This window comes from Uranotaenia lowii, chromosome 1, assembly GCF_029784155.1.
Source record: "Uranotaenia lowii strain MFRU-FL chromosome 1, ASM2978415v1, whole genome shotgun sequence".
Classification (NCBI taxonomy): Eukaryota; Metazoa; Arthropoda; class Insecta; order Diptera; family Culicidae; genus Uranotaenia; species Uranotaenia lowii.
Genome location: NC_073691.1, coordinates 129381025 through 129405054, shown reverse-complemented (window position 1 = coordinate 129405054; position 24030 = coordinate 129381025). Strand labels below are relative to the sequence as shown.

The window sequence follows — 24030 nt, the reverse complement described above, 5'->3', positions numbered from 1 at the left end:
AAGACTTGTAAAGACCGTGTAAAAAAACCGTGTTAATTTCCGAAAACCGTGTTAAAAAGCCGTGTAAAAAAATCGTGTAAAAAAACCTTGGAGTATAATGATTTGCCGAAATTCTTCTCGTGTGGAAAAGAACAACAGATTTTTTAAAACAGTAGCTTTGGTTTTCACTGTTTTTAAAAGCCAAAAAAGAGTAATCTTGTATATACCCTTCGCAACCTACGATCTATAGGGTAACGGACTTATTTTGGACCAGAGGACCAATTTTGGACCACCTTGTTTAGCTCTTTTATAAAACAAATAATAATGAAATTTTTAAGCAAATATTGTTGACGCCGCGCACTTAATGCACTATTATTTTTTTATTATTAGTTGCTTTATAAGAGAGCTAGACAAGGTGGCCCAAAATAGGTCCCCTGGTCCAAAATAAGTCCGTTACCCTACTAATAGATTATTCTTTAAGTTCAATCTCACGATGGTTTTACTTCGTTATTGGCAGATTTTTTCATCAGAGATTCCATTCAAAAAGCTCTGTTGTGTTGTGAGCCTACTTGGTTGAACGATTCAACTAAATCAAAGCAATCGAAAGATTCCTTTCAATTCCGTGGTTGAATTAAAATGAATCTTTCGATTGCTTCGATTCAGTCCATTCAAAAAGCTTTTAAATGGCTCAAAAATAATCAAGTTTAGTTAATTTCGAAACAGTTGTATCCACTAAATATCCCTTAGTTTCTTCAAAAAGAAAAGTATTGGACCGAAAACTAGCAAAAATTGAAAAGGGAGAATGCAGCCACCTAAAATACAGATTAGACAAAGTATAAGTTGGAAAACTGATCAATATCATGACTGAAAAAAGTGTGCGTCGGCCGATGGGAGATGCAAATAATATAGTAGATATTTTTCACACAAAAACCGATAATTAATTTTTATAAAAAAAATTTTATGAATTATCTAATAGAGAATTCGTTTTAAAGTGGTGGTGCACCGGGGCACTACCGGTAGTGCACTTTTTGCTGTTTTCATGCTCGTTTTCACGAAGAGTAGTCCACTGGTAGTGCACCATAAAGTGGACGGTGGAACACTCTGAAAATATTCGGTGTTGCTTGCACTCTCACCAATACTATCATGAATTTTGACAGCACGTGCTTCCCGATGTAAACAAATATCAGCTGGTTGGTTTATTTCTATACCGCAAAATTGTGTTCGATCGAGCTGTTTTTTTCTCTTTATTATCCCGAAGAACGGAAACTTGTTCCGGATTCAATACCAGTGCCGTTTCCAACAGAGGCGGAAAATTTCACCTGGATGGCACGTTCCAAAGCAAACAACGCTCCCAAGAAGAAATGTGGCCAGAAGGCTTGCTGCAATCGGTTCCAGGCGATGCCGAAAAAGAGCAGTAAATCCGAGTGCAAAAAGGCCACACCAAAGATTTGGTGGAATCGGCCAAACCGAAAAGTTTTCTTGTTCGGGAGGGTCCTATAAGTTGGTCTCCACAGCAAGAAGCGTTCAGCTGCATCGAAGCTACTCTGCTACAAGCCAGCTTCGAGCTGTGCCTTAGAGCGACGATGCTCGGTTGCGCCAAGTCCCGGATTCCCACCCTTCAAAAACGGTAGTTCGAGACTACACCAGCATTGGGAGCTAGAATTTCGTTCGTTTCGGTCTGTTAGCAAAACTTTCTCCCCCGACTTCCGAGATCCGAGTTCGCCATTTTGACTTCCAAGAATTTTTTTTGTAATCTGAAAACGGAAATAGGTACTCGAACGAAGATGAGATTTGCGAGGAATAAACGTTCAAACTACCGGAACCTTCAAGCTGGGGTAACTGCAGTCTAGCAGCAGCAGCAAGCATAGACCGCCCAGAATCGGCCGGTATTGCATTATCATCAGAGCCAGAGTCGAATCTACCAAGCAAAATAAATCTGAAATCTTCACAATTCAACATAATATATAAATTCATGCTAAAATTTTCATATTATTTAAAAGACAATGATCAACTAAAGTAAATTTCATTTCAATTTTCGAAGTCAAACGAAAACAAATACCAGCTGTAATGGATTTTTGACAGCTTGATGTTTTCTGTTGACACTGCTGATTTCACGCACACCAACAAAGGTGAGTGCAAAACTCGATTCATGCTCGTTTTCAGCGTGGAGGGTGCAACACTTTCGGGTGGTGAAAACGAATACGGTATAAGATTACCTTCATTTCTTTCATAAAAAGTATTTCGATCAAACGAATAGTTTTTGAGATACACGCATTCGTAACAGTCCCATTTCTAAATGCACTAAGCTTTATAGGGGGAAGTCGTATATGGCCGGACATCGCCTATGGCCGGACAACATAGATTTTTCGAAAACACAATATCCTAATAATGTTTCAACACCATGAAAATATAGTAAATAGTAGCTTGATATGGTGTATGAAATATGGTAATCCCATCTAAAAAGGTAAACCAACGATAGGCATCTAAAGCATTTGCCTAGAAGCACGAAGAGTATCGCCTAAAATTTGCATTTGTGTTGTGGTCAGTTTTTTCGGCTTGCAAAATTTGAACTGCACATGATCGACATCGTTCATTGGTTATCTTTCGACTACAGTAGTTATAAGATTACAAAACGGAAGTTCAAACGAAATATTAGGAAAATTAAAAAAAATGCGATTTGTCTATGACCGGACATCAAATTGTTGTCTATGACCGGACAAGAAAATATTCAAAATTATGGATGATTTCAACTTGAAACTGTCATTTTTTCATCTCTAAAGCACCCTCAAATGGTTAGCAAAAGATAAGGATTCAAAAACGAAACTATTTTCACAGACACTATTTTGGTCCTCTGAAAAACTTGAGATTTTGCTGTCCGGTCATAGACAATTTTTTTCTAGTTTTTTTCGAAACAAATGTTTCATCTGGTTTGTCAAAAACCTTTTATGGCTGGCTTCATAGAACGTTCAGTATTGGAAAACACATACTCACAAGACCTGTGCAAGTGATTTCAGTCATTTTGCTACGCTGTTGTCATTGGTGACAACTTTGGTGAAGTAATTTGTAGTGTCCGGCCATAGAGAACACTTTTGGAAATGAGTGAAAACTAACATGAATTGATTTCTCTTACCACATGAATATGTTGTAAATTAATTTTTCTCTAATATTGTTCAATGATCATAATATTGATACTCTTCAAATCGGTAGAGAAACCAATATTTACAAAAATCTATTTTTGAAGTTATTGCTTAAAAACCTTAAGTGTCCGGTACTAGACAACTTCCCCCTACATATAACGAGAAAAAAAAAGATAAACGTTTCACGACAGAAGCGATAGCATCTGAATGAATAAAAAGAAGAGATGTACCGAACAGTGGTATTCGGCCAACGGCCGTCAATCTATACTTAAATAATACTGAACCGAAACAAATATATTGAAAATCGTCGGGCTAACGAGTATATTTTATATCAAATTGGTTGCACTAAATCGTTCAATGGAATATTTTTAGGGATTTGAAATATGTCAAATGACAAGAGAAAATGTTTATCAGCTTTTGGTTGAATGTTGAAAAAGGCCCAAATTATCAGTTTTACTGTCTGCTGGCTAGACGCTGGAAAAAAATTATATTCGTTTATCAGGAAATGTTCGACCTTATCAATCATTTGCGAAAATTCAATAGTCGCCTGTTTCTCGAGTGGCTGTATCTTCAAAACTTCAATTTGTTTTTTGGTTTCTACAAAAAAACAAGGACCTGTTCCTTTTAATTTTTAACACGTGTTTGGAACATAAATAAAACACTTTATTTGCGTCTTCAATGACCCGCCCGATAGCGTTAAATAATCTTTATTTTTTGGTCTCTCATTGTTGATGGTTGGGATCATAAAATACGTTTATTTTTATTACACTTCTTTTCTCTAGAGATGGTGCGATTGGTTGTTATTGTGCACTGCGTTGATGACTATTCTACATACATACGGTTGTTATTAATTTTTAATTAAGCTTAACACTGCTACTAACGACGGCAAACGAATTTTAGTTTGAAATCAGGAGAGTTCCGTATAACGCCGGTTTCTCGAGCTTCGAGATCAGGACACGTTCGACCGCCCGGTAGCTGGAAGGTAAAGTTTTGCACAATCGCTGTGATCGCTAGGAAGAGAGCGTTTCGGGCGAATTGATCGCCTGCACAGGTTCGTTTGCCTGCCCCAAACGGCATCGATTTGTCTTGATCCAAACTGAGTTTACCGTCTGGGGAAAGAAAACGTTCCGGATTGAAACTGTGAGCATTTTTAAAAATATCTTCCTGGTGGTGGATGTAATCTAGAGAGTTGACAATCACAGTTCCTTTCGGTATTTTATAACCATTCAAATCAGTGTCTTTGGTAGCAACATGTGGAATTCCTGACGGTACCAGCGTATCAATACGTAGGCCTTCGCGAATAACGGCTTCGCAGTAGGGTAGTTCGGTGCGATCATCCAGTGTTGGAAGACGATTCAATCCGACGACTTCGTTGATTTCATTGTACATTCTCTGCTGCACTTCGGGAAACTGGATCAGACGCTCCAATATTAGGCAAGTTTTGACGGGAATTGCAGAAAGTGGGGGCACCAAAAAATCAGCTACGCCGATTACCAACTGATCGTCTGGAATTATATAATATATCATAAGCGGAAGTTAGATTACATAAAAAGGCTGAAATATCCCCTGATCGACTCAGTCTGATGACCCAGCCCAAGTAACAGTTTTAGCTTTGTTTTGGTCAGCAAAATTTCGTTAGGACTATACCATTAATCTTCATAAAAAGTCAAAGCGCATTCTATAACATCACCTGGACTCAAAGCCAAAATCAGGCTTTTTGCCCCTATCCCAGAAACGGCTAATCATTGTTGGTCATCAATGTTGGTCACCAAAGCTTTTGAAAGGCTATTATTAACATGTTAGCAATTTTTGTTTTTTTTCCGATTTTGTGAGTTCTCGGAGTTTTTCTTTATTTTTTCCAGCAACCATAATGATTGATGAATGATAATTACATTACTGAGAGATCTGGTAAAATTAATAGCCAAAAAACCAATGGTTTAACCATATTATGAGCATCTTTTCTACTGCCATTCAAGAAAAACAATGTGTATGTATAGGTAAAATGTGTATGAAATAGTATCTTAAAATAAATGCGGCTCGTCAAATCTGATGGTCCATCATGATGGAATTGATGGAAAATACGCCTGAAAAATATTTTCATATACTCGCATTGTGAATCCAAGCACATGGCGTCATTTTGTGCCCTTCGATTTTGCAACCAACATGGCATTTGAAAATTCAATGCTTAATAGCTTTGATGGTTTTATGAGAGCCATATAAAAAGCTAAAATTTGGAATAAACCATGAGTAGAAATCAAATTTCGTTGTCTGACACCATCTTAAAATCCAAGATGGGGGCTTCGCTGAACTTTAAAATGTTGTACATGATTTAAAATCGCATGAAACCCCAACAATATTGGTATTGGGTGGAAGGGCTAAAGGAGTGGAAGTCGAATTTCGCTATCTGACGCCATTTTGGCATCCGCTCGGCATCCATGACGGCATCCGCTCAACATTAAATGCTTTAATGACAAAAAGTCGCATTAAACCACCACTATATAGGTGTTGGGTGAAAGGGCTAAAGGGCGAATTTTTTTATTTCCGACGCCATTTTGAAATCCAAGATGGCGGCTTCCACTGAACTTTAAAGGTTGAAAAGGATCAACAAGTAGAAGACAAATTTCGCTATCAGGCGTCATCTTGAAATCCAAGATGGCAACTTCCACTGGACATTGCAATGATTTTAATCAATGAAATTCGCTTGAAACTCATACTATATGGGTATTAGTTGAAAGGGATCAACGCGTAGACGACAAATTTCGCTATCAGTCGTCATCTTGAAATCCAAGATGGCGGCTTCCACTGAACATTAAATTGCTTTTCAATTAGATTTCAAGATGGCGTCAGATAGCGAAATTCTAATTCTACTCGGCTCGCCTGTTCACTTCATACCCCTTATTGAGGAAGTTTCATTAGATTTTCAGTAATTTATAGCTTTGAAAAGAAAAGCGAATGCCGAAATCTTGGATTAATGATGACTTCCGGTAGCCAAATTCGACTTCTTCGAGTTATTCCTTCCACCCAATACTGATATAGTGGGAATTTCATTTGATTTTCAGTAATTAAAATTATTTTAATGTTCAGCTGAAGTCGCCATCTTGGATTTTTTTTATGGCGTATGATAGCAAAATTGGACTTCTATTCGTTTCATCCTTTCACCCAATACTCATATTGTGAGGGTTTCATTTGATTTTCAGTGATAAACAGCATTTCAAAGTTCAGCGGAAGCCGCCATCTTGAAATTCAAAATGGCGGCAGATTGTGAAATTCGACTTCTGCTCGTTTAGCCATTTCACCCAATACCAATATTGTTGGGGTTTCATTCAGCGGAAGCCGCCATCTTGGATTTCAAGATGACGTCAAAAAACGAAATTCAACTTCTACGGGTTGATCTCTCTCAACTAATACCCATATTGTAAGGGTTTTATGCGATTTTCAGTCATTTAAAGTATTTTCAAGTTGAGCTATAGCCGCCATCTTGGAATTTAGGATGGCGACGGGTAACGAAATTCGACATCTACTCGTTTATCACTTTCACCTAATAACCATATTGTGGAAGTTTCATGATATTTTCTGTAAATTACAGCTTTGGAAATAAAATCGGAAGCCGCCATCTTAAATTAATGATGGCGTCAAACAAAAAAAAATTTCCTACTATTTTGACCCTTTCACTCAATACTCATATTGCAGAGATATTCATACCACTTCCTATTATTTTAAATTTTTTAATGATATTTTTATTTTTTTCATTTTAACTCAAACCCAACACACAGAACTTATCAAAAATGTGTAAAAAAAGGGATTCCAATTCAAATATGTGCTATCTAACCTGAGCGTGTCCTGTTTTGACATTTTGATCGGGAACTCTCACTACATTTTATGGCGGTTTAATAATCAAGCACTCAGACTCAGTGCTATTATAGAACATGCAAAAAAAAGCTTGGAGCAAACTTCTAAGTTTGTGTTTTTTATAGTTTAAACAGAGCATTCATAACTCTATCAAAAGAAATAAAACAGTATGTTTAATATAAGCTTTATTAGCGTTTTCAAAACTATCTGTAAACATATGGTCGATTCAAGAATATGAGTATTTTGCATGACCATAATTAAACCGTCATAAGACGAACTGCACAAAAAAATGCCATAATTAAACCATAATGAAACTTCCTAATGCTAGTTAGATTAATCTGTGTTATATAGGAGGGTATAGAGCTCATAACCTTCGATAAACTTTCATAGCAATATTTAACGTGTGTAACAAAATTTAGTCCGGCATCAACCAATACCCTGTGCATACCCTCCAACAGAAATCTCTATGTGATGAACAACTTTTTTGATGGTCACCAGTAAATAGTTCTTCATTTTTACGGCGTGCTATTTGATGCTTCGCCACCTTCATCCGGATGCCTAACCTTTTCACAGACATCGTCTCAAGGTTTTCTACCCTTTTGTTCATCAGCAGTATGTTGTTCACAAATCCTCTATTCCTAACTATCCACAAGGCGTTCCAGGGAAAACTGAAATCCTATTAATTGAACAGATTGCTTTCTGTTTGAAAGTCCGAACTCGGTTTTCATACGAGTTTCGTACAGAAGGTCTTGGGAACTCTCATCTTTTGAAGTTCTTGAAAAGCGTATCCTAGATCCTGCTCGGAGCAAAAAGGGTCCTGAGCAAAATAGAGGGCAAGTGGCCGAGCTAGGTATTTTTTTAGTCTTTATTATAGAGACTTTAAACCTTCGGTTGGTCAAGTAATACAGTTCATCATGCATAAGGCTGTCAAATTGCCCGGTTTTATCCGGTTTAAAATTGACAAAAGTTCGGTTGCACAGACTTGAATAAAGCCCAGATTTTGCCCGGATTTATTCACTTAATTCGCTGAAACAAAAAAAAATGTGTTTTAAATTTGTTTATTTATGCGTCCAAAACGAAATTTTTTGAGCAAGTTTTAAAAATAATTGTTCATGATTTGTATTGAGTAATTCCTGGGTTTTAACCAAATTTGTCCGGAGTTTTGATCGTCAATTTTGAAATCCATAGCCCGGTTTTTTTTCTGGTTTTTAGATAAAATAGCCATCTTAATCATGCACTTTTTAGTAGAAACGTGTTCTATGTTCAATCGATGATCAGTAGGAAAAGTGACTTCCAACGTCTGATGAAATGGTTATTCTTGTTCAGTAAAATGCCATACTTACACTGAAATCCGAACTCCTCCTTATTCGTTGAAGCTGCACTGCCATTCTTTCTGATCTCCTTGATGTAGGCATCCACGAAGCAACGAATATCGTTCTCGTCATAGCTTTGTTCGCATTTTTGTGCCAAACTCAGCACTACAGCGTTCGCTTTCCTGTTGACTTCACGCAGAAGCTCGTATTTGGAAGCCAAGGGAAACAGATGTCGGATCCAGGGAATGTAACTCAACATCATCCCGTAGTCGTCACCGTGACGATGAAAGGCGATGGCATGTTTGGCAACGCTGTTTAAATGAAAGACAACTTATTGAAATATTTCTTAACACAACATATTTAACTTGTTGCTTACTCAAACAGAACTCCTTGATCTTCACGAGCAAGTCGCGCTCCAATCAACATCCGCAGCATGGCGTTCGAAAACAGCGCAAAGAACACCGTTGGACACAGGGCGTATCCTTCGTTATCGACCAATTCCTGCTCGTGGCCATGCTTTGGACCATTCCGTAGTAAATCTAGAAGGTCTTCCAATCCATTTTGTAAATCTTGCTCCACCTCGGGACTCCGTCGACCAAATCCGTACTGGTGCAATGTTTTCACAAAAAACTTGCGCTGCTCACGCCAGCTTTCGCCATCGGTGAAAAAGATACCTGTTGAAGAAAAAAAACGTTCGACAGATATAAACAAAATAATCACTGTAAACAACATTAATCCTAAAAACCCATTCGCATAATCGTTAATCTTAAATTTGTTTTTTTTGCTCTTCGGATTTCCAGCAATTAAAGAGAGCGTGTAGCTATTTTTAAAGTCGTTAAAAAGGTCGGGATCATAAAGTTGTTTTCGAAGTCTAATTGCTAAGATGGTCAGATAGCATTTTCCAGCTTTTTTTATTTTGGCGGGCTCACGTGATTTTGATTGTTTGTTTGCTTTTATTTTGATCTAGAAGTTTTTTCAGCATTTTTAACCATACACAACTAGGTATACTCTTCAAATTTATATAGATAACTATCAAGTGAGCTAAAATTCAAGCAACAATTCAAACTGTTTTGTTGAGTTGTTTGTATATGTACTTAGTTACAATAAAGTAACCTAGTGAATAAAAACGAAATTTGATAAATGCTCATCATTTGATTCAATCTTTTTACAAACAGCTGATTTCAGCAAGACATAATCTTTATCAAATCAAAACCAAAATTGCTCTCAACTGAAGTGGCTGTTGAAGATCAACTACGGCTTATAACATCACATTTAGTGTCGACAGTTGTGATAAAACGGAATCGTCCATTAAAGCTGAAACTGGTTCGCGAAAAAAAATATATACCTACTATGTCTTAAGCTATACAGCAGCTCTTATGCATCTAATTTAATTTGCAAAGTACTTACTTCAAACGATACGGTAAGCAAATAAAATACGTTAAACGCCTCCGCGCCGGGTTTGTAATTCAGTGAAGAGCAGCAGCAGCATGCGTGTGTAGCGCCTCCGAATATCTTAAGTTCCATATCACATTAGAGATGCAAACAAAGTGGAAGATAATTCAACAATATAGGCGCTACAATACCACTTTAATCGGCAATCATCCTAAACGGTTCCGGCAATCGGTCTATGCTGTTTTGGATGGTGCATAAATTTTATTGCGATGCAAACGGTTTTTTTTTAATTTTTAACTGCGAGTTCTGAGTACTAACTAAATCCAAACTATTGAATTATTGTTACAATATGGGGATGATACTTTGTAACATTCAGAAAAATCGAGATTTGTTGACAACGAATAGAGTGTCCAACTAGACTGAATTTGAGGTCATTTTTAAATTTCTCAAACCCAAGGGTCCTAAAAGATTCGTTTTAGTTAAAACTCATCCATGATTTTTTGCAGAATTTTTAAGTAACGTTTACACGAGTCAATTTAAACTTTTAGGATCGTATGCGAAAATTAAATATTTTGTTCTGGAAAATCAACATTATTTCGATTTGTTCTGTGGTTGCAATCGCTCGCTTGGGCAAAATTGGTAGATTTCTGAATGGATAAACGAACACAATGACAGCAGTTAGTGCCAAACTCGTAGCAAACTAGGTTGCTTCTTTCAGATACAGATTCAGATTCAGCTCGTAAATGAGTTCCACAATCAAAATAAAATTATCCAATGACTATTTCGGTAAGGACTTCAAATTGCAAGAGATCGCAGGCTAATAGTTTTGATTGTAAGTTCGTTCACAAAATCCAGCTGAAAAATACTAAAATTAAGTGGAATTTGAGCTGATTTTGCAAGTTTGGTCTTATGAAAAACTTTTTTCTTAAAAACCATCCTCAGGCATTGATTTTTTAATGAAAAGATGATAAAGAAACATGTATCTTTTCCTATAGAAATTGCAGGAAATTGCATATGTTATGGCATAAAGGATGATATGGTCAAAATTTGGTCAAGGGAAAACGCGTGTAAATCGGTGAAATCGTTTATTTAAAAAATCAAATTAAATTTCGTTTTCAAGTTAAATTAGTATAAAATTCAAGAAAAATATTCAGTAAGGCTTCCGCTTTTCCAAATCCGAATTGCCGGGCCTTACGCTTAACTCCTGCCATCAGATTTTGTACAGCCACCTTGTCCACCTTCTTCGCCGCAGAAAGCCAGTTTGCCTTGAACTGCTGCTCGTCCTTAGCAGTTTTTTTGGTCTTCTTTAGGTTCCGCTTGACAATAGCCCAGTATTTCTCAATTGGGCGGAGCTCTGGCGTGTTGGGAGGGTTCTTGCCCTTGGGAACCACCTGCACGTTGTTGGCGGCGTACCACTCCATGGCCTTTTTACCGTAATGGCAAGATGCCAAATCCGGCCAAAACAGTACGGAACAACCGTGTTTCTTCAGGAAAGGCAGCACACGTTTATTCAAACACTCTTTCACGTAAATTTCTTGGTTGACAGTCCCGGAAGCTATGAAAATGCTGCTTTTCAAGCCACAGGTACAGATGGTTGGCAAACCAGATATTTCTTCGAGAACTTTGACAGTTTCATGTGCTTGAAAATATCTGCTACCTTTTCCCTTCCTTTTGCCGTATAAAACTCCTGTCCCGGAAGCTGCTTGTAGTCGGCTTTGACGAAGGTTTCGTCGTCCATTACCACGCAGTCAAACTTCGTCAGCATCGTCGTTACAGCCTCCAGGATCGCGCATTGGCCGTCGTATTTTATCATCGCGATTTGGAGTCACTACCTTCTTGTAAGTTTATAGTCCGGCTCGTTTTTTGACTCGATGCACGGTTGTAGACGATACACCCAGCTAATTTGCGGCATCTCGGAGAGAGAGGTTAGGGTTTTGCTTGAAACTACCGGTAACTCTCTTTGTCGTCTCAGTGGCTTCCGGTTTTCGATTTCCCCCCGATCCAGACTTCCTGGCTGTCGACAAACGTTCCCCAAACACTTTAATTACATTTGTAACGGTTGATATGGCAACTCTAGCGATTTTGCTAGCTTTGCGTGCGAATAGCTCGGATTTTCGCGATGCGCGAGCAAAATTTTGATACGCTGCTCTTCTTCCTTGGACGGCATTTTGACAACTGAAGAGTGAATTCCAAAATCAAAATAGGAGCAACATTCTACACACACACACCTTCAAAATGAGGGGTGTTCAGGTTTTTTAAATGCAAAATTGAAAGAAATACGTCAAGTTTATATTGACCAAATTTTGACCGTATCATGCTTTATAAAGGTATCAAGATAAACTAGATTTTATAAAATAAACATAAACTATTTTTTGGGAGCCTAAAATACGATTCAAATCTGGTTATATTTTTTGATGAAAAAAAAATTAAATGTCTTGATTTTTGTTGACTTTTTCCTGGTTTTTTGTCAAATTTTCCCAAATATTGCCCAGATTTTGGTTTGAAAATTTGAAAATAGAATGCTCGAATTTTGCTAGGTTTAAAATAAAGTAGCCCGGATAAGTGCGGGAGAACTTCTGCAAACTTCAGCTAAGTTCACCAGATTTTGATGCTAAACTTATGATTTCAACCATCGATTAAAGTAAGTTTCTTATTTTGTTACTGAAGCATTCTTTATACAAGTCCTAATCATCATTTGAAAGATTTTAAGATTTATTTTTAAAAGTTTCTGTTTAACACGGAAAACTTTTCATGTTAAAGAATTTGAAACATGTATAATCAAATAATATTTAAAAATAATGTTTTTTTTTATTAATGCATTGTTTGAGCGAAAACAATGGGTCACCAAAACCCCCTCCCACGAGTCAGTTCTGCCTACGGCACTGATCTAAGAAACAAAAATTGTTATGATGGATGTTCTATATCAAATGCCTCTCTCGTGAAAGTAAATTCACATTAAATGTAGTTTTCAAGAGTTTTACATTCAATCATTGGCGGACTGATTGATGCTCCATAAGGTGTGATATGATTTTTCATGGGAAACGATTTCGCCCACACACACAGCAGTTTTCATATTTACTCTATATTTTTCAAGATACGGCGTAACTTTGAACATGTGTTTTCAAAGTAATGTTAAATAATTCAAATTTACTTTTCACAATTAAAATAACGTTAACAATTCAAATCTTCAATAAATAAATTAATTTATTAGTTTCATATAATTGTGGATCTGTGATTATATAAAAATGCATCCAGCCTATGTAAAACTGAAATTAACCTATATTATCTTAATGGTAATTTTTTTTTTAAAGCCAATACCAAAAGTAGTCACATAACAAAAATCGCAACAGTGTAAAAAATTACCCCATAGACCATAAGGTACATTTGAAAAGATTAACTTTAAATTTCGATTGTGTTTGGAAGTTTGGTTTATTTTTTGTATAAATCTGATAGTTTGAATAGCTGGAAGGTCAAAAAAGGCCACCAATTTGATGAAGTTTGAAGAGTAGGTTTAAAATAGGATTTCAGATTCAGTAGAGGCATATGTGAGTACCCAATCGCGCCATTAAACGTTTATTACGTGTATATTTGTTAAAGTGCCCCCGAAAGTGTTTGACAGTTTGGAACACTTGTATGTGTAATACTATATTACTTGTATTATTTCTAGTCAATCTCTCCAAACAACGATTTGGGATAATTTGGGATCATCAGTATAATTTTCATAATAATTCGTGTAAGTAGTTTTCCACTAAATTTAAATCACTGCATGTTTTGTGCGCCTTTGCCTGATTGCTTTTATATAAGCCTTAATTCCGTGACACACTCCATATACCCAGAAATCAGGAATTCATGATCCACTAATTTGTGGTTAAAATAGAAAAAAATATTTAAATTTAATAATATTTTTTAATAATAACAATTATCACTAAATGTTATCAGATAAATCACAGTTGATGGTTTTTTTCCCTTTTTATAGGAATTTAACCCATTAAGGTCATTCTTCCGCGTTCACAGTTGATGGTTAATTTTTAAACATCACCAGCTATTCAAAAGAAAAGGAAATTACTTTTCTTTTAAATTTTTTGGTTCCGATGAAAAAACACTACTTACTGGAAATCTCGTTAGGGTTGGTGGCAATGGGCTAAAAGTGAATCACTTTAATTGACTTTGGAGGCAAAGGGGTGTAAGTGCTGCAATTAATTGATTTCCAGCTGTTTTGAGGTCCCCCCCTCCCCCCCCCCCCCCCCATGGGACTTTCCTGGATTCTTCCTGCCCAAAAAAAAAATTCAATTAGCTTCTGAATTGGACGTTATTTCAAAATTCTAAGAACAGAAGAGCCCCAAAATGATGAGGATCGTCAATTTGAGACAATTGTAGGCATATTTCTAGCCGATTATCTTAAAAAAAAATAATCCAACCAACTCATAAAATTACAAAATGCAGGCAACACTATGAACTGTCGTCAAAATTTCTAATGGCAGAGCAGGGAATATTGGTCAAATGGATTATCGAATTACAACATCATAAACAGGTTGTAAATAACAGGTACCATAAATCAACCGTTGATAATGCTGTCCTAGATGACTGAAAAGTAGCGTTTGCTGCTTAACTAATTTTCAAAATCGGACGATTCCATCACGTTCACTTTTCTTAATTAGCACCCTATCACCCTAATCAGTGTACTTAGCACCCTATTATTGTCAGTTTATTATAAGCGTCGCATCGGACAACCTTCTATCAATATTTCTCACTGCTTGACTTGGTGCCTTGACAGTTTTTGTTGTGTTTGTGAGCAATTCAGTTTTTGTTATGATTGATTCAATAAACATTATCTCTCAGCTGAGTAGCCCTAACACTAGTTAGGTGAAGAAAGTGTAAACAAAAATCGAGATTAAATAAAATTAGTTCTGCTCAATATCAGATTGAAATTACGCAAGGCTCGTTGCCAACCGTTCTAGGGTGACTGTTCCTTTTCCAACAAAACTTCTGTCAGTTTTTTTTTGCGATGAATATTTAATAAACAAAGTGCTTCAAATTGGTCCATCGCATCGTTAGGACAGACACTTATTTGCAAGTGTCTTTACCCTACACCTTCTGTTTTATAGTATTTCCACAACACGCTCGAAGGCATGAGCCAGTATTCGTTTAGGCGAACCAGACAAGACGTTCAATTAAGATTGATGCGCCAGAAGCGGGACTTGCGGTTGCAACCAGTTCCTCTACCCGCTCTGATAAGAAGCCATACACAACGAGGAGAAGACTTGTGGCGATTTGTTTGCCCGGTTGAACGCTAACGAGACACAAATTAGCAAATGGATGCACGTTAGATCAGATTCTATATGGGGCGCTCTGGTACCGAGGGTTCGGAGTTTTTTTATTTTTTAGATGCCTTTAAAGTATTCAATATTTATATAAACATTTATTTTTGAAGACTTTTGTATAATAGAAAAGTTATTTTATCAATTTTAAAGTAAAAACATCAGACAGAAGGGTAGGTATACTGTAAATGAATGTGGTGAAAGAGAGTTGATGAGAAACGTTTTGAAGGTAATAGTGGTAGTTTCTTCGTAAACATAGTTACCATGACAAAAATCACTACTGACAATTTTCGCGACGCATCTTTCCTAGGATAAATCAAGGTCTTTTGATACATTATGTTCTTCGACTTTCACAGTAAGTAGGCGAGGAGTGATCGGGGCTCTCAATGAGTTTGTTTTTTTTTTGCTCAGCTTTTCGGTGGTTTGTTGGTAAACAAACTTCATGAGTTCCGCATAGTTGCAAAGCCTGCATAGCCAAAATGGCTGAATCGGGAATTCGATATTCGGTAACACCTCCTGAATATATACACACCTTGGGATAAATGAAGCTCCCTGACAATGACGCGTCGGGACGCAGGCTTTGTTTATTGTTTGTTTGTCTTTTTTCTCTCGGACGTGCAAAAGTGTACGTTCTCTTGCACCACCTTAGTAAAAGTGTACCTCATTGGTATACTGGTCTTTGAGTTCTACAATGAAACTGTTATCGTCAGATCATGGATGGCTTGATGTGATTTCAAAGCTATTTACTCGCAATAGTAATCGCCATTTTCTGTTTCGTGTTGAAAAGTTGCGCATTTTACTGCATGATGATTGTAGATGATAATATGATGATTAAAGTTCAAATTTTGCTGCTACGAATCCAGTGCACAGTTTCAATACCTACCTCTGTAGAAAGTATCAAGTCCGATACGAAAAACTTACAGACGTCGAGTCCTAAGTTTGAATTGATATTGAAAACAATTAAAAAATTACTAACATGTCGCACATTTTTATCACTTTATCTCTCGCGTACACTTTTAAAATATTTACTTTTTTTGCCGTAATTTTTTTTTTAACGGAAATTGAGAAATGCTGTCGGTTAAAATTTCAACTAACTATGCGAGTAATGATTTAGCCCAAATTACACAGAAACAAACTTTTTCGTACAATATACATAATTTTATCACGACATTTTATATCAATGGTATTCCACAAAAGTAACCCAAACATGGAATTATTCCTAAATAATCCACTGAGAAATGGATGAAAATCTATTGTTATTTCGTCTCAATTTAACAATCTAGAAAATAATCTTTAAAAAAAGACACACACCGTCTTAGCCGATTTAGGCCAATAAATGACATGGACAACTTAAGATTAACATTTAATACCCAGTACCGAGATGGGAATCGAACCCATGCCATCAGTGGACCAGCGATTACCGTCTTACCACGCTAACCACTCGACCACCGAGACGTACATGTTTTGTAATAAATGCCTCCATTGAAGGTTTATATTTATTTTTTGTTTCGATTATAATCGTTTTAATATCTTTATGTCATTCGTGACTTATATCAACAAGGCAGTTGGCGGACAGTCATTAAAAAACTTATCGATGTTTACTCTTGGGCTTGAACTCGTGGACATCGGCTCAAGAAGCAACTGACTTGCCAACTGAGCTGTATCACAATAGACTGAGTCGATTTTGGGTAATTTTTGAATTTATCAAACCTTGGGTTCTAAAAAGCTTCGTTTTGGTCTTAAACTCATCCATGATTTTTTGCAGAATTTTTAAGTAACGTTTACATGAGTAAATTTGAACTATTGGGTTTGTATGGGAAAATTGGATATTTTGTACTGAATAATCAATATCTTTTTGGTTTCTTCTGTGGAACCGAGCCTGCCTATGTTTTTTTGCTAATTTACAAATTTCTTAAAGGAAATTTTCCGCTGAACAGCTTCATTGAAGACCGTCACTTCGTATCTTATTAGACAAAAAAGTTATTAACTGATTTACAAGTGTATGTCTTTTGGCATTGATAAACAATAAATTCAATTGACATCACTGCTGGAGCCTCGCGAAGTGTTGCATGAAAAGTAGTCATGCAATACCTCGCTAGGCACCCAGCAGTGGTGTCAATTGAATTTATAGTTTTCCAATGCCAAAAGACTTACCCTCACTTAACACCTAATAACTTTTTTGTCTAATAAAATACGAAGTTACGGTCTTGGGCAAAGTTGTCCAGCGAAAAATGGCAAAAAATCTATTAGCAGGCTCGGTTCCACAGAAGAAACAAAAAAGATGTTGATTTTTCAGTACAAAATATCCAATTTTCCCATACAAACCTAAAAAAAGTTCAAATTTACTCATGTAAACGTTACTTAAAAATTCTGCAAAAAATCATGGATGAGTTTTGGATCAAAACGAAGCGTTTCAGATCCCATGGTTTGAGAAATTCAAAAATGACCCCAAATCGACTCAGTCTAGTATCACAAGCCTATTGAAAGTTGATCGAATTTTACAAACTGCACATCAAATTGAAGCTAAAACAGCATTTAGCATCGCGCAAAATTTCAGTTCATATAGCTTACGTGTATCTACATTAGGGTGGCAGCCAAATAGGTTATGTGAAATTTCGAAATCCGACCATATACATTTGGTAGATGGGCTCAAAAATATGAGCTGTGCAAAATTTCAGCTCATTCGGACTTGATTTAAAGGTGCCTCAAAGCGCTCAAAGCTTCCGTTTATTTTATTCTCAAAAATCACCAAAAAATAGACCAAAAGAAATCGAAATCTGGTGTTATCTAAAACAATTTTTATTTGTCAAAAATCGACTTAAGAATTTCAAAAATTCAAAGAAATCGAAAAAATAAAACGAAACGTAGAGATCTGGTGTTATTCCGGAAATGAATGTTTTGTCAAAATTCGACTTTCTGGGACTTGGCCGTTATTAGAAAACCGACTTAGATCCAGAAAGTCGATTTTTGGTCAAACAATAGTTTTCGAGATTTTTTCTGATTTCTTTTGGTCTCTCCTTATTAGGTGATTTCATTAAGTTGATTTTTGGCCAAAATGTGTTTTATGAATGTTTAAGTCTTTTGGCTTAAAAATTAAAATTTCGATTGTTTCGATTTCCTTCGGTCCTGCTGTTGGCGATTTTTGTGGGTTAAAATTGAAACTTTGAGCGATTTGAGGCACCCTTAAATCAAGTCCTTTTGAGTGTAAATTTTGCACAGGTCAGATTGTAGGGCAAATCTTCTAATTGTATATGGTCGGTTCGATCGCCATCCTATCGTATCTGAGGTCGAACTTTTTTTAAACCTTTTTTCTGTTAGAAACCCTACTACATCTTTAAAGCGAGGGATGAAGTGAGATTCTATGTACGAAATATTCGTGCTTGTTATAAAATATCTTTGTTTTCAAACCTTAGCTTGAAACTTTTTCTAAGATTTTCGATCGAACATTATTCTTTTTAAAACTTTTTTTTTTGAAAAATGCCTCTTCAATGGATTATTTTATTGGGAATGGAAAAACACATAACCGATTGTAAAAAATGTAACACGTATTTTTTCCAATTTATACGAATGTAGCCCAGGGAGTAAATAAGAAAAAAATATACATAAATTTGTAATTTGAATTCTATACAAATGAACCTTGAAAATTGAAATCATCATTTGCAATTCATATGCAAACCTCAAGTCCTCAAAAGCAAGAGATTTTACCGTTGAACAGTTTCCTTGATTTTTGATTCCTCATTCTTGTTCAATCCGCGATGCCAGGTAAATGTTTGACGTTTTGAAATTAGGAAAAAAGGTAAACAAAAGGGTGTAAATTCTTGATGAATTTAAAACTCATTTTACTACGGCTTTTTACTTCAGAGATCTCTTAAAAAGTAAGTATAGAATCAACTTTTAGGTCTTCTTCTATTGTTTTAAATATTTTTTGAAAAAATACTTATAGCTACTAAGCGATAAATTGAGTTTCAAAAACTGGTGTTTTTCTTGCGATTGAAAACACACCTAAGTATTTTAAAAGTTTTTGAATGGAAAAGTGATATTTTCACAAAAGCATTCATTCAAAAAAAAATGTTGGAGATATTTGTAAGCTAAATTTACGAAAGTTCTGTTTTGGAAAGCATTCCAAAAAGGAAAAAACGTTGTTGAAAAAACTGGAATTTTATCCTGTTTTCTGTTAACCAAAGTAACAAATTTGATGGTTTTCTTCTGGAATCAATGAAGTGTTTGAGTTGTATTTTGTACTGGAAGAAAATTTAAAATGATTTAGATTTTTTATAGATTTATTTAAGAGTGGTATTTCATTTATGAAAAATACACTTCTGGAATGTCGGCTCTTATGTGAGAGCTGTTTGCACATTTTTCTAAAAATTTTGTAAAAAAATCCAATGTATTTCTGTCGGCGTGTCTTGCAAGAACCATTTCATGACAAAAATTTGCCCAATAATTATTAAAAAATAACATTAGGAGCTAATTCCCTTTTAATTATGTGCCTGTTCCTAAAAGCTTCCCAAATTCTTTAAACTCTTGTACTTTGTAGTACTGTAGTACTGTTTGGTAATTATCTCGGATTCCGTATAACCAAAGTATCTCTTTAAACTGTTGGTTGAATCTCGTTTAATCATTACCAAAAAGTCCAAAAATTTAAGCCATGCGCGGTCCTATGCGAATATTCGGTCGAAAATCCTATTTCAATTTCACTTAAACGCCCCACATGTTTTGAGTCGATAATTTTCAACCAGGAAGGACATTAGATCAGGGGTGAGCAACCCGCGGCCCGCGGGCCGCAAGTGGCCCGCGAGACCCTTATGTGCGGCCCGCGAAGCTTTTTTCAAATGTTCATGCCTAAACTTTTTTCTTCAATGGATTACTAGGAAAAATGAATATGACATGGTCAAATATGCGCTTATATGCATTTTCCCAATAGTCATTCAGATCGTTGACCTTTTCCCTAGCTTTTAAAGCATTTATTATGTTCTGTTTAAGGCATAAATGCAATATTGTTTATTGGCATAATGTAATATTGGAGTTTTTTTTATTATTCAGGAATCAGGATACATTTTTCCTAATAATTCAACTCCTTCAAATTTGAAAAGCAAAATCCATTAAAGTGAGGAAGAGCAGCTAAAAATCGGAAGCTACACATAATCAAAGGAATTTCGAAGCCCGTTAGTCAAGTCATTATTTTCGTTTCAAGTAAAAATAAATTTTTATGATAAAAAATATGCTCAGCAGAAAATATTTTTAAATTATTCTATCGAATTCGGCAAAAAGGATGGTTCGGTTAGCATTAAAATACTGGAAAAAATTAAAACCAAAACCTTGTGAAATATTTTTTATTTCTGAATATTGGCGAAATTACGAAAGTTTAATAATAATGACTGGGTGAACGTTTTTGAATTTTTTATCAACTTGAATTATCCGGCATCAAAGTTACCGACAAAAATCAAAGTTTTTGATAAAAGCAATAGATATCTGAAATTCTGTGATTCGACCCAAAAGGTCTTTGAGAATTATCTGTGATGTTTTTTAGAAATTTGATAGAAAATTTATAACAAACATCGATAAATTGAGTTATTTCACTTTTCAATCGCATTCCCCATTACCAAAGTCATTATATTACTAGAGAAATTATATCCCAATAATATCTAAATAAGATGAAAAAATTAAAAAATCTGCATAAAAATTCTAGAATTAAGAATGTAGTTTTGTAGATAATTGCTTAAAAATATGTGAAATTGAAATTTTTTCTGTGATTTTGACCACCCTGTTCAATTTCAATTTAAAAAACGGGGGTTTTACCGTTTGAAGGAGAAAATCTAGGCTTTGAGGACAAGTTTTAACTGTGGAAAAAAATCCTACAAAGTCAATTAGCGATTCAACTTCCAACGCTAAGAAGACAGCAATTTCTTCGAATACATATTTTTCACACTTTAAGTTATCACTGTGGGAGGCTCCAGGAGATTTTTAAATGGAAGTGATGACGAGTTGTAGTACCATCGGTTTTAAAAGAATGTTTTATGAACGAATGTTTGCCAAGAAGTAATTTTAAAAAATCGAGAGAATTGAAAAATGTCAAACAGTTAATGATACACCTTCTCAATATCGGGTATTCAAAATGTCGTGTTGAATTTCTGATGTTAAAAAAGTGAATTCGATTTATCTTTCCTTTTTCAGATTTGTTTTCGCTAAAAACTTTCGGTTATAAAAATGCCACGAAGCTCTGCTTATTATTGAAAAAAAAAAAAAAAGTTATTATAAGTGCGGCCCGCCGACAAAATTTCAAATTTAAATTGGCCCGTTGGTTCAAAAGGTTGCTCACCCCTGCATTAGATGACTTGTCGCTTCTGGGCGTTTATCAACAAGGAGATTGGGTTCCTGTAAAATTTGGGTCAAAACATGTCGAAACAGGTCAGGTGCCAAGCAATTTGAAATTGCTTATTTGATAACGAATTAGATGAAGTTCGAATTTGAGTAAGATCCACATGAAAAATTTTTTTTTTTTTTAAGTGCAAATCTGAACGAAATCTAGGGTTTATTCTTAAACATACAAGAGGAAAAAGAAAGAAAAAACTTGGAATTTTAAGTTACCATTGAATCACAGCAGCAGTGAAATCAAATCATTAAACAAAATATTTTTCATTTTGGAATTTATTAAAAACCGTTTTTGGATACAACATTTTAAAATTTTCAAAGAAAAATTTAAGTGTTTTATTAATTTAGCAAATAATGTGAATAAACCCGGGCAAAAATCAGAAAGTTTTAAACCATATCTGGGCATCCCGACCAGATTAAACTTATCTCGAATTCAAAGGGTTTATGAGAAAGCTTAGATATATCAAGAAAATCTTGAAAAACCGATAATCAAAGTATAATTAGATATTCGTCAGCATTCTCCTGTCCGATCTACAACTCATTTGAATAAATTTGACAAGTCTGTTATTGTATAAATTTAAATAATAAATATTCGGCCGACCGAATATTCGGTACATTTCTAAAGACTTTAGAGCTCAAATAAAAAACCAAGGCGTTAGGAAAAAAGTTCCACTTTTTTGCCCTTCCGGGCCACCGTGCAGCGGAGATCAAAATAAGAAAACAAGGTTTGGTTCTGTTCAATATCAAACTATACTATCGGAATGAGATAAACGCTGAATGGTTTCAGTAGATATTTTCACACAGCTCACAGATCATCAAAACATAAACATTTTACAATCTAAAGTGACGATCAACTTGTACAGAGACATGACAAAATATGATATAAACTCCCATCGCTTGATTTATTGTGATTCTGTTTCTTAGAAGATCGTAATGAAGGAAGAACTGATTAAATTTTTAAAAAATATAAAACGATATAATTATGCATTAACCTATTTTGAAAAGGTTAGAAACTGCATAAATCCATCAAATTTATTTTTTATATTTTGTACGATTTCAAAAGCCTCGGTACCATCGCTGGCCATAGTGAAACCAAACTCAAGCTTGTTCAACATTAATACAAACCTCTTCGCTGGAAATGTTCGTCCCTAAGCCGTGCCATGAACAGATCCGGGCGGTCATCGAAATCCGATCTGGTCAGCACATCCCGGACGGTGTTGTAATCATTCACGATGACCGCTGGGAGTGGTCCCAGGTACAGGCCTATCAGTTTACTTCCGTAGAGCTGGCTTAGCTTGGCCGCTGCCTGGTGCAGATGCCGGTAGTTCAAGGCCAGCAGGAAAGGGTATCCGCCAAGCAGCGGCAACCTAGGAGGTCCCGGGGGGAAATGGCTCGAAGGTCGCTCGAACATGTACCGATAGACGCGATAGATTAGAAATCCCACCAAAACTGCAATTAGCAGCTCACTTATCGTAACCATTGTCCAGCTTTGTTATTTATTTTTCAGCGTTTTTCTTTTACTCTGAGTTGTTTTTCGAATAAGCGTGACAATTCTGGGGAGAGAGGGCCCGGCAGACAAGACGCCAGACGCGGAGATACAGCAATTTAAATTAGCTCGCTCGTTCCCGTTGTCTCACACTAGCCATATACCATGCATTAGAGATGACCCAGAGAAACTCTTCCAGCAGCTGTGCACTCACAGAACCGCGATGATTTTATATTTGGCGCTTCACACTAACCACGAGGTCACATCTGTTACCATCCGAGGCGAATTTACGACTGATGACGATGGGCCCGTTTTTGCTTCCAGATTGTCCAACTTGTGCTTCGTGCTCTACTCTAACTTTGCTTCTGCCGTTTGCATCGCGCTAAAAACGTTATGTTTGCATTTCATTTTTTGATGCTTTTGCGCCTTTGTTATGTGTGCGCCGCGCCTCCATAACATCTTCCATCCCATTCCGGATGGGGGCAGCTAACATGTGGAACCATCAACATTACCGCCCCCTAGCACTGAAAAAGAAAAAAAAACAGAATAGAAAAAAACACGGCAAACGACGAGAACAACGAGCGAATACGGTGATGGTCGAGCGAGTCCAGGATCTCAACCTTGACTCATCCTTCTCCCCCAACTCATACAAGCAAACCGCTATTCTGCTCCTGATGTAACATCCATCACTAACCACGCTAACGTTGCGATTCGACGAGAGTGGTTGGACTTCCGGACCAGGTCAATGCTAAGATTTTGCGAACCCTCGGGGGCCCGTCGTTTTGCCAGGGTGACCGGTTTCGGCTTTATGTTAACTCAGTGTAAAATTATTTTTTTTAATGTTTATCCAAATCGTTCGATACAACCACATTTCTCTTACCACTACACTGCCATAATTGTCACATATTCATATTCTGAATAATTTGAATATTCACATTTTCTGAAAATTTCTACTTTCTGCTATCTAGAGGAGTTATTTCAAAGTTTTTGTTTTTCGGTATTTGATAGAAACATCAAGTTCAATCTAAAAAACATGATTTTATTAAATATATTAAAAATATTCATCTCAACGAGGCGGTAGACACCAAAATAACCTCACTGCTGCCGCTGTTAAACCTTTGATTTCAGAATTTTTCGCCAAGAAAAGGTCTACAGTTAAAAATTTGATGTGCTAAGGAGTGTAT

At 36.0% G+C, this 24030-nt stretch overlaps 2 protein-coding genes across 2 annotated transcripts in view; one reads left to right on the top strand and one right to left on the bottom strand.

Moving 5' to 3' along the window:
- The window catches only part of LOC129739999 (uncharacterized), a 135869-nt gene that overhangs the window by 56904 nt on the left and 54935 nt on the right, over positions 1–24030 (top strand). The gene's annotated exons all lie outside the window — the stretch shown is intronic.
- LOC129739995 (probable cytochrome P450 304a1) lies at positions 3758–23322 on the bottom strand. Its single transcript, XM_055731574.1, has 4 exons — positions 22486–23322; positions 8655–8952; positions 8309–8589; positions 3758–4621 (listed from the first exon to the last, which is right to left on the bottom strand). The coding sequence occupies exons 1-4, from the start codon at positions 22838–22840 to the stop codon at positions 3993–3995; spliced, it is 1563 nt and encodes a 520-aa protein (XP_055587549.1). The 5' UTR covers positions 22841–23322; the 3' UTR covers positions 3758–3992.

Coding starts and splice junctions, on each gene's coding strand:
- LOC129739995 (XM_055731574.1), bottom strand. CDS start 22,840: ATGGTTACGATAAGTGAGCTGCTAATTGCAGTTTTGGTGGGATTTCTA. Junction 8,590..8,654: donor GATCAAGGAGTTCTGTTTGA/GTAAGCAACAAG, acceptor TCATTTAAACAG/CGTTGCCAAACATGCCATCG. Junction 4,622..8,308: donor GGAGGAGTTCGGATTTCAGT/GTAAGTATGGCA, acceptor ATATAATTCCAG/ACGATCAGTTGGTAATCGGC.